Raw genomic sequence first — 11,945 nt, 5'->3', positions numbered from 1 at the left:
CTGCAATTTGCACAGTCAGCAGGATAAAATACTTAACACAAAAACTGAGGGGCCTACAAAATAAGAAAACCTCAGTTGAGATTCTTAGTCAATCTAATAAAAAATGTAATAGTCGATCTCTAGGTGAGATGGCACCTACTTTGGTTTGCTCAATGATCAAAATTCTTTCACGAGGAAAATAAATCCAACCAGAAAATTTAAGATTTTATCTTTGTCAATAAACTTCTGGATTGAACACTGATATCTGAATCAAACTCAAACTTCTAGAAAATTATATGAATCAACTGTCAATAGACTACTTGTGTATTATTATTAATGGCTTCTGATTCTGTAATCAGTCCCTGAATATTTCAAATACGGCACTTAACTCTAAATATTCTCAAACAGAAAAATTTCTGGGTCTCGTCTACTGAATTCCTCACACAGGAAGTTTACAAGTAAAGTTGGATCACTTAAGTGAGAGATTTCACTTTCAGTTTAAAATGTCTGAAATCATCCTTTACAGAGCTGATAAAAAAAAAAAAAAAAAAAGCTGAAATACCCACCAAGGTATCAGAAACCTTTCCCAACATAAGATTATTTTAAGTAACATGACACCACAAAAGATTTAAAATAAAACTCATATGATTAAAACCAGCAACTTTCTAAGAGAAGACAAACAATGTTAGTAAAATTAAAATAAAATGCTAGCAAATAATGGAATTCAAAATTAGTCCTCTGCATTTCCAGGACACCTCTTAACAAACTTAAAATATTTGTATTATCAAGGCATTTTCTACCCACACCAAATTTCTTCTTCAAGATACCTTGGGCTTCCTATACGATACTGCTTCTAGTAGTAATGTAAGTGCAAGAATTTTGTTAAGTCCCACATTGGACTAGCAAAATCAATTATCAGCTGGCTGTCTCTATTACTCTTTTTGGTGCCAAATCTTTTTTCATTAATCTCCTTGCATGAAGGTTGTTATACCCATTTTCTAAAGTAGGAGCACTCTATGTTCATTCTCTAAGGTCACGTAATCTATATCTTCTGAAAACTGGCAGAGGCCGTTTCTGACTATGTTAACTCTTCCCCAGCTCCCTACCCTGCCCTGGTATAAGAGCACAGACATAAAGCCATGGCTGTAAGGTGAAAACACACATACACAAAACTACCCATGATTCCAAGTGACTCACGGATAATCACCACTCATTTCATTGGCATTCTAACTACTGTCAGTTAGAACATCACAAGGTTAAGGACAACTGAAATAAAGCATCCTGCAGAAGAACATATCGGCCTCCATTTCATCTGAACTAGAGAACACATTATGGAAGTTTTGTTTTTGATAATAGGCATTGGGTGGCTTTAGAAAGTAGTAAATGAGTCTTTGTACAAGCAATAATTCTATTTGGCTATTTTTGTGACATATCTTCACTCAACATAATAAAGGCTGCTGAGAAAGGTCAGTACACAGAAATGTATTGTAGGCCAATAAGCAATCAAAATAGCTTATTAAATACTACAAACAGCAGAAGTTATTTAATGTAGCAATTTATACATTCAATATTGACTTGTTAATGAACCTAAAGTCTCTTTTGCTTAAAAATTCAGATTTTCAGGGAAGATAAAAGTACAGAAAGTTGTTAGAATTTCCATTAAATTAGGGGTATTCAGTACTATAATATCAATTTGTTGAACCCAAAGTGATACTATTCAAATGCTAGTAACTATTAGCTCTATTCATACAGTCTTTAATGTAGGTCATAAAAGTAAAGGATTTTCATCTGTGGCCTGAAAGAGAATATTTCAAAATATTGAAGTCTTCAGTGAACACATTTACAAATTACTGAGTTGGATTACAAAATGCAAATGATGCTTGAGGAAGAAGGCTCTCTCATCTTCTTTCATGCTAAAAGATGACTTTTTTCTTTGCAGGATGAAAAAGGGAAGAGTCCCTTTTCTGTGTTTACATAGAAATAATATTTGGGTTTTATCTCTGTATGTTTCTGGGTTCCACCTGGTATTAACCACAAGAGAGGAAATTCTGTGCAGAAGGCCATGCTTTCCAGTAATGAACAATCTGGCAAGAACTTGAAAACCTGACAGGCTTAAAGGTTACATGCCAGAGTGCTCTGCATCTTTATACTCTTTCCCTGCAATCTTCATTTAAAAATCCACAATTCAAGTTCAAATGAAGGCAACAAGCTTGAGTTCCACAGAATACATCAGTTCTGTCTACCAGGATTCAAAGCCAGATCAGGAAAAAATAAAAACCTAACAGCATAAAGGCAGAAAGTGAAAAGAAGAAGGAAGGAAAGAAGAGAGGGAAGAACAGAGAGAGGATCAAAAAAAATTTTTAAATAAAGCATCATGTTACAGAATGGATATGCTCCAGGGAACTGATGAATATTTGAACTTGGTTTATCAGTCTTCAAGACACAAAGATAGAGAAATCAGCTATAAAACAAAGATGAGTGTTTTGAACATCATTTGAACCCTGTGTTTTACAACATGTGCTACGGAATCATTGAACCATATAATATTCAATGAAAAAAAGGTTTTGGGATGTTCAGCTAGCATTTAATTAGGACATACCATATTTAAAAAGCAATTAAAAATAAAATTAAGAAAACAAGAGAAAAGGGCCCATGCTGTATAGCCCATGAATCTCATCGGCTTTATCATGAAAGTTTATTGTTTTTAATCCTAGTACAATCAGCTACCAGTTACATACAGTAAAAAACAGAAACAGCCACAAAGCAATGATGATAGAGATAGTCTGTGACATTGTACAGTGGAGGAGATATTCTCTGTTGGAATCCTCCAGCAGACCCCCGCCTGGCTTCAGCAGTTAAGCTATCACTCCCTCCCTCCCCAAAACAGTTAAAAGAAAAATTAACGTCTTGCTTGGGTACAGCAAGATTCTAATACCTCTTGGGGACACTGGAGAACTTTAAAAAAAACTAAAGCAGTAGAAACAAAACAAGAACTGAAACGTGGAAGCAAGGTGACACACAAAGAAGCTCCGTGAGGCCTTGGCTTCAGACCACCTCAAAGCGAACCACCTGGAAAGAAAAGAAAAGGCTGTCACACCTGGAAAGAACAGGCAAAAAGTTCAGTAGCCCTTAGTACAACATCATTTCAGTCCTTCCCAAATCTATAGAATTCAAGTTTTTCTCAAGGTTTTTATTTTTATAAGTGAGCCAGCTTGCAGAAAATGGCTTCCTTTTCTAATAGTATTGTAAATGTTAACAACTAGTACATACTTACTCTTTCAGAACTATAAAATAACACGAGAAGAGAGCATTTTAAGCAAAATATGCTGTCTTCTTTATCTCAAACCCTTTGAAGCAACCACACAGTAGGCTATTTATATGACTGTGTACTCTTACCTTAGAGGAATAATGACTCCGTTCAAAAACTAAGTCTCATATATATTTGGTTCGATTGAGGGCTTTTTCAGCCAGGTGACCACTTTCATCTGTGATCTTCTCCCAATCAGTCTGTCCGACCACAAAACCTATGGCCCTTTTCCTATCTGCATCCTTCTTCTCTTCCAGGTCTGCCCATCTGACCTAAAAAGAACACAGCATTAGGCTGAGCTTTAGGAAAAATAAATATGCAAAGAGCCCCCTCCCTCTCTGGACAGTCTAAGGGGTAGAATGACTCATTTGAAACCGCAAGTTTAAAAAATTAAAAACTAACCCAGGAAAACTGGGAAAAGCCATATATTTTAAGTCACAGAGAGAAAACTCTCTGGACAATCCAAGTCCTAACCATTCCAGCTCCTGAACAGTTCAGCTCAATCCTGTCCTCTCTTTCTCCTCTGCCATTCCTTTTTATTTAATAATTCACTGACCTCATTTTTTTTTCACCTGAAAGCAAAGCACTAATCTCTACCTAGTCTTCCTGTCTGTACTCACCCCCTCCAGATTCATGCTGCCAGAGTGATCTTCCTAAAACACACAGTTGTGACTCATTTGCTTTAACTCCTTCCCCTACCTACCAGGCAAAGTCCAAGAACTCAGGTCCCTCTTGATCTAGCCCCAACTACACTTTCCTGCAACATCTCTGGCCAGTGCCTATGGCATTTTATACAAACAATACAGACTTCCTTCTAGCACTCAGAGCGCATTGCACCATTTCATATCTCTATAACTCTGCATATATGTACTAGTCATTCTTCCTGAAATGTCTTTTCCCTAACCTTATCCACTTGGCATGAGTCTAGTCATCCTTCCCTGACTTACCCCTTTTTCCTTTGCCAATCAAATAATCACTGCTTTCCACAGTTAACTTCCGGATTTCGATATGTCTGCTTTTGAACTTCCACACTGTACAATAATTATCCACTTATAGATCTGTCTTCCCTAACAGACTATCAACACCCTAGATCAATAACTGAATTTTATTTATCTCTACACAAAAATATTTCTTGAAATTTAATCTTAGAGAAAACAGTAAGCTGGTATTATTACTTTCATTCATGAGATAAAGAGACCAAGAAACAGACTCAACTGATATAATTCATGGCAAGATTACAACTACAAATATATGGATCAGGGATATTTCCTATTGGTATTCTGATTTTTAAAATATATATATTCTTACATTTTATGCTTTTTAAAAATTTTTGTAATTTTTTTTTTTTTTTAGAGTCAGAGTCTCACTATGTTGCCCAGGCTGGTCTCAAACTGCTGGGCTCAAGCAATCCTCCTGCCTTGGCCGCCCAAAGTGCTAGGATTACAAGCATGAGCCACCATGCCCAGCCACATATTATGTTAATATGTTTTTAAAAGTATATGGAGATATACATATTCTGTAAAAGTTCAGATTCTTAAAAAGAAACTATGAATCTGTTGCTTGCACTACACAGTATCAAAGACTGCAGAGAATGTATTGTAAACATGGCTTGTGATTTATTATCTGTGACAAGGAGAGAGAACCAGAGCATGGAAACACCATGCTCTTTACACTGAACCTGGGAATGCATTATTGCTCTAATGTACACTAATTACCATTTGCATGACTAGCAATGAAATAACTAGGCTTCTAACAGTATCACCTGGTCAAAGGGAGGAGCCAAAGTAATAGCAGTGGGAAGAAACTGGTAACATCTGACTTTCCAGAAAGTAGGTTTTTAGTGTATAGAAAACCTATGGCTCAATGTCTTTCATGGGCTTTAGTAAGAAGCCTAATAAATAATGTGGGCTTCAATATAGAAAAATCTTTGGGCATTCTGCTCATCAATGCTAAAGTACCTATTTTGATTAATTCATATATACAGCCAGGCACAGTGGCTTACACCTGTAATTCCAGCACTTCGGGAGGCCGAGGCTGGCAGATCACTTCAGCCTAGGTGTTCAAGACCAGCCTGGGCAACATGGCGAAACCGTGTCTCTACTAAAAATACAAAAATTAGCTGGGCATGGTGTGTGGTGGGTGCCTGAAATCCTAGCTACTAGGAAGGATGAGGTGGGAGAATTGCTTGAGCCTGGGAGGCAGAAGTGGCAGTGAGCCAAGATCACACCACTGTACTCCAGCCTGGGTGACAGAGAGACCCTACCTCAATAATACATAAATAAATAAATAAATAATTTAATTTAATTCATATATATTCTCTCAGCTCCACCTGGATCAAGGATACACATTTTAGCGAAAGATCATTACAAACTAAGTCTTGGGCATTTATGTGAAAACACACTACTGTGCTGAGGATGCCGTGGGAATGGATTTAAATTTGCTGTGGGCTGGTTACTTTTTCTTTGTTCAGTGGCCACAGTTTGCCCCTTATATGGTAAGGCTCATTGAACAAAGAAAAAGTAAACAGCCCACAGCAAATTTAAATCCATTCCCACGGCATCCTCAGCACATAGTTAAATATACTGATCAACTTCAGCACATAGTTAAATATACTGATCAATCTCACCTTGCTACTTTTAAATCTACAGTTTAAATTCTAAGTTTTAAACTCAGATAAAATAAAGAATATAGGATTAGAAGAAAAAATGTGTAGGTGTTTTTGAAATGAGTAGTATGTTTGCGAATAAATGCTCAAGATTTTAACATTGGAATTAGGCCAGGCACAGTGGCTCACGCCTGTAATCCCAGCACTTTGGGAGGCTGCAGCAGACAGATCACCTGAGGTCAGGCGTTTGAGACCAGCCTGGCCAACATGGCGAAACCCCATCTCTACTAAAAATACAAACAAAATTAGCCGGACGTGGTGGTGGGTGCCTGTAATCCCAGCTACTCAGGAGGCTGAGGCATGAGAATGGCTTGAACCTGGGAGGCAGAGGTTGCAGTGAGCCAAAATCACCACTGCACTCCAGCCTGGGCAACAGAGTGAGACTCTGTCTCAGAAATAAAAAACAAAAAACAAATGAAGTTGGAATTAAAATATTTTGGAAACTATTGTATTTTGTTAATATCTCTAATTTATACTGATGCTATAGTAAAATTATTTATTTACATGTTGAATTCCTCCACTGGATGTCAGCTCCTTAAGAGGACTCATTCATAGACTTCGTACAAAGACATTCAACATATGGAATGAATAAATGATTACCGAACCACTAAACATACAAGGAGCAGAATAATGACTTTCAGCTTGAAATGGCTTCTTGAATATCAGTGTCCCTTTTAATTTTCCTAGAGGTACTTTTGAGACTTACAACATTTTTGCTGTTGTTTTTTCCTGTAAAAATAAAATTGTTATAATACAGAAAAATCTTGACTAGCCCTCAAAGGTTTGAGGTACTTATATTTCATCCACTGTCACTGTAAGTACTTCTAAAATATACAAATTCAGCAAACAAACAAGGGAAATGTTCACCTTCCATAGTCATCAAAGAAATACAAATTAAAGTCCAAGTAAGCTACCATTTTATACCCAAGGAAGCAAATATTTTAAAAGTAAATTATATTTCAAAGCCTAGCCATTTAGGCAAAATTCTAATATAACCAACTCTACAGAACCACCTTTTTGTTATAGAGGAAGTTAATCCCAAGAACCCATCTGGTATCTGTAACAAGCTGAATCACAGAAACAAAGAAACCCCAGAAAAGGAATGAGTAATGTACAGCATTCTGTATTCTTTGCTACCTGTAGGATCTCCGTGTGCTCTAATGTTGGTTTTGGTGAGTGGTTCAAGAGTTAAAAACTATCTGAAGTCAAGGTATAAGGCAGGGGAGGAGAGTTAAAGAGGAGCAACTTTAAAGAACTAGAATGTGCACCACTCAGTTCTCTTTGGTCACCCAACCTAACAAAATAAACTGCATGGGATTACATACTCCTCAGTGAAGACAGTGATAGTTACCTGAGTAAAAACAGAGAAAATATTTCTCATTTTAGATTACTAATTGTTACCAGAACTACACTTTATTATTTGCAAGGAAGGGCCACTTCTGCCTCTGTTGGCTCCAGCCTTAAAACTGGAGTAAGAGGTATCACTATAAGCAGTCCTTTGGTGAGGCTGGGTGCAAATGGCAGTGGGCTCTCCCTTACCCATCCTTTGAAGCTACACAGACAAGGGCAGGCTTTGGAGTATCTGCAGTATTTTAAAAAGCTTTGAAACCTGGATTCTTTGTAATGGTGCCCATTACTAAGTACACTAAGCACATTAAGGCACTGAGAAAATTCGTTAAGAAAGAAATACAAAGAAATGATGCATAAAGATAAATGATGCACAACCTCATTCTTAAGTAAATAAATGAAAAATGAGATACTATTTTTTTTCACCTATCAGATTGTCAAAAGTTAAAGAGTTTGATAACAGCACTGCTGTAGAAAAACAGGCAATTATTTGCATGTAAGCATGTAAAGAGAGACATACACACCACAACCTTCACATCTGTACTGGCAATAAATGGAAACACTGTAAGCATCCATCAGTAAAGACATTATGGTTTGGATGTTTGTCCCCTTCAAATCTCATGTTGAATTGTAATCCCCGATACTGAACGTGTTTGGGTCATGGAGGAGTATCCCTCATGAATGTCTTGGTGCCCTCCTGACGGTAATGAGCGAGTTCAAACTCTGAGTTCATGTGAGATCTGGTTGTTAAAAAGAGTTGGGACCCCCTCCCCTTGGTTCCTCTCTTGCCACGTCACATGCTGGCTTCCCCCTTGTCTTCCACCATAATTGAAGACTTTCTGAGGCCTCACCAGGAGCTGATGCTAGCACCATGCTTCTTGTACAGCCTGCAGGACAGTGAGCCAAAATAAACCTTTTATCTTCATGAATTACCCAATCTCACGTATTCCTTTATAGCAACGCAAACGGACTAACACAAAGGGACTAGTTAAATAACTGATTGTACAACCAAACAATGGGACACCAAGTAGCCCTTTAAAAAGAATAGTAGTTCTGTATATGCTTATATAGAAAGATCAAGATGGATTAGCTGAAAAAGACTTCTACACAACAGTATATATAATACGATCCCTTTGCTTTATTTTGTTTTAAAGGATATACACATCTATCACTATCGAATTCAACATTTATGTAAAGACCTATCTAATGTCCTAGCTTCATTTCTCTATTCCCTTTCACAGCAAAACTTCAAAAAGTTGCCTATATATGCTGTACTATACTTCATCATTTCTTATTCATTCTTTAATCTGCTCCAAACTGGTTTCTGCTGCCTCATCACTGTAGACTGATGACAAACTACAATCATCAGTGACCTCCATGTTGCCAACATCTAGCAGCCATTTATCTGTTCCAAACTTACTTGTCTTTTCTGCATCATTTAAAAACTGACTATACTCTTTCCTTCTTGAAACACCTCTATCTGAACTAAATTTTGGAGGTCTGGCGTCCTATTACCTTTTCCATTTATACTTTTTCCTTGGGCAAGATCATTCAGTCCCATAGTTTTAAATACCATTTCCTGAAATTTGTTAGTTCAGTCTGATGTCTCTGTTGAGTTTTATACTAATAAATCCAACAGTCATTTTGACATTTTCACTTATATTTCTAACTTAATTAGAAGAAAAATTAGAATTTCTCTCATAAAACTTAAATTATTTCTCTCAGTTCCAAAAATTATGACCTATGACTCCCCCAGTTTTCTCTCTCACTAAATGGTACTACACACATGCAGTGCTCATGGCCAGAGTACCAAGGGGTCACCCTTGATCTACCTTTGGACCCTCCACATCCCATCCATTAAGAAGTTCCACAGGTTCTCTTCAATACCCTACTCTGTACCTGGCTTTTTTTGCCCCATGACAAAATAGCACAAGTGACTGGCCACTCCCAGTGCCTTTAAGGTTGATAACATGCTAGCCATCTGAGGTTCTGTTCTCCAATTTTTTAAGTTACTTGTACATTTTGATAATTTATAAGGTATGACTCCTTCTTGGGATACATGACATAGCGTAAACTAAATCATTCTAAAAATAGCATCCATGTGATTATCTGCCTATAACTTCCTAAAACCAGATGCCTAAATGGGCCCTTCATTTGCTGGCAGTTATTGACAAAGTCTCTTACCCTCTTCTTCCCAGGCTCAGAAGCACGAGTATCATAATCATCGGGGAGCTGAAGATAATCCTCCATTCTGCTGGCAATGGCCTCCCAGTCACGTTTCCTTTTAGTACCAGTCCTCAAGCCATCCAACTTGTCTGAGGGACAAACACAGAGCCGTAGCATTAAGGAAGAGTGTGAGTTTGCACACGACACACACACAGGGGAAAAGAAGGCTGGAACGCTTTCAGAGGGCATATCCACATTTTTGAGTGCAGCATCACTTGCAGATCCAAACTATCTTCTTGGCTGAGATAATATCAAGTTCTGTGCAATTTCCATTGTTTGGTATTCACACTGGTAGCCATTATGTTTACGATGTTGGTTTAAGAGCAAATATGGGCAAGGCAAGAAAAGGCACTTGGCTCCTGGCCTCCTTGTCCTCCCACCCACCAGAGCTCTCATTTTCTGATGGCAAATGCAAAGTTGGGCTTTTCTAGACAGTGTCTTCCATTCTTTTTTTCTTTAACACAATATTAACACCACCCATTTCATCTGAAATCATGTTTGATACTGTGTCATATGAAAAGCAGGTTGTACCAAGAACTCAATGAGCCAAGCTAATGTTTAAGGTTTTAGATGAACATTTTTTTTTTTTTTGGATTTTGGTTGCTGTGAGTGCATTCACCATGAATTAATGTTCATGAAAAAGCTGACTATATGAGATCACCACTTTCTTTGCTTATACTATGAAGTTGACCATTCTGAGGCTAAGAGCTAGTCAGACAATTTTACCAGACCTGGCAATTCTTTCTGAACCCTGAATCTGAGAGGGCTAGGCTTTCCAACAACTCAAAAACTGTAATCAATTAATGAATAGGGATTGCGGATTCAGAAATTATGAGATATGAGTTTAGGTGTCTTAAAGAAGAACACGCAATGAAAATGTGTTGAGTCTTTTATTGGTTATTAATAATTGATTTTGAATACTACATGTAGGATATTATGAGTTATATACATTTTTTGCTACAATGAAGCACTAAACTTTTGAATCATCTGAAGTTATAGAAACACACTAGTATTAGGCAGGCCAATGAAGAAAAGCCTAAAAACTTCAGAAACACAGCATAACCACACTTCATTGAATTCCATAAAGAGTGTATATAATAAAAATCTTTTAGACACCACGTTGGAGAGAACTTGGTATGAAAAGTGCAATGAAAGCAGTGGCAGAAAGGGTGAGTTTACGTTTCAAATATAAAAGTTTTACACACAACTGTTACAAGCTTTAAAAACCAGTAAGATTTTGCATTCTTGGCAAAGTTTTTTGTTCCTAAGCCCCCTTCCCATAAAAGTGATTAGCATTGAAAAATCAGTAAGGCGAACTGCAACAGTTTATAAAACTCACAAAAATTTTAATCATCTCATTTTGGCAAAATTTTAACATGTATGGATTCCACAGATCCAGTCTTCTAATCTCTGGAATCACATGGCTCTATCTACGTGTATATGACGGGCCGTATTATACATGATCTTAAAGAAGTGACCCCCTGACTGCACAGGGACACAGGTTATGGTATTAGAAAACCAACGAAGTCCCACAAACAATAAAACTGTTCTTGGTTCAAAAGGGTACAGTATTACCAGAAGAGAAAGAAGCTCCAACACACTTATTAGATAAACCTCAAAGGATTTCCAAACTTAATACGATCAACTTTGACATTAACATACTTCAAAGTAAAAATTTCATATTTCAGTTCCAACAACAGAGCACAGCCAGGCAGCAATACAGAAGGGCAGTGTGAAAACTGCAAGAACTTTTCCTCATACACTGGGTATATACGACAGGAGTTACAGTTGCAACATGGAATTTCAGAAGAGCATGTATTTCTAGTCTGAGCACCCTTTTTGAAATGTTTAATTTGAAATTTTATTGTGCAAATATGTTTAAAGTTTCCTTCTTGGGCTGAAGAAAGGCTCACACCTCTTCCACATGGCATACTGGAAACCAAACACACAGATGGATGGCATAAGGTGAGGGGAAAGAAATCTGGGGTGTTAATTACAGAATAAAGACTGGTGTTCAATACATGCACACTAATGATTTTCAGAGATTTCAAAAGATGAAGTTTTTTAAGATGAAGATGAAATTTTAAATCCAATATGGCAGGTCACAGAATTTTACCACATATTTGAAACAGTATGTATTATATAGCACAACAGAAAAATTCCTTAGATACATCTATGCATTTTCTAAATGTAAATGGTATTTCTGAAAATCTATTCAAAGTAAACATACAAGATTACGCACCTATACAAATAATAATTATATTCCAACTCTGAAGAGATGAATCTGTCTGACATGTAGAAAACCAATATACAACTCAAGAGTAGAGACAAATGACACTGAGATGAGAAAAGCAAAAGTACTTTATATGAAGAAACCTAAATTAGGATGGTGACAGTCTCAAATATTCTAGCTTCACAGTA

General features: G+C 37.0%; 1 protein-coding gene across 3 annotated transcripts in view; it reads right to left on the bottom strand.

Annotated features, from left to right (window-relative positions):
- Nucleotides 1-2,632: 2,632 nt before the first annotated feature.
- Nucleotides 2,633-11,945, bottom strand: part of YLPM1 (YLP motif containing 1) — a 73,262-nt gene continuing 63,949 nt past the window's right edge. The window contains exons 19-21 of one of the 3 annotated variants that reach the window (XM_004055454.5): nt 9,483-9,613; nt 3,376-3,558; nt 2,633-3,048 (exon numbers count right to left, since the gene is read on the bottom strand). In XM_004055454.5, the coding sequence (XP_004055502.2) occupies nt 3,412-3,558; nt 9,483-9,613 (278 nt within the window). In that variant the 3' untranslated portion in view covers nt 2,633-3,048; nt 3,376-3,411. Of the gene's footprint in view, nt 3,049-3,375; nt 3,559-9,482; nt 9,614-10,395; nt 11,457-11,945 lie in introns of those variants that run through there. The other 2 variants (XR_004067189.3, XM_055360949.2) reach the window with 2 other exon arrangements.

This window comes from Gorilla gorilla, chromosome 15 (genome assembly GCF_029281585.2).
Source record: "Gorilla gorilla gorilla isolate KB3781 chromosome 15, NHGRI_mGorGor1-v2.1_pri, whole genome shotgun sequence".
Classification (NCBI taxonomy): domain Eukaryota; kingdom Metazoa; phylum Chordata; class Mammalia; order Primates; family Hominidae; genus Gorilla; species Gorilla gorilla.
Note: the sequence above shows the minus strand (reverse complement) of the source record. Positions and strands in the feature narration are given on the sequence as shown.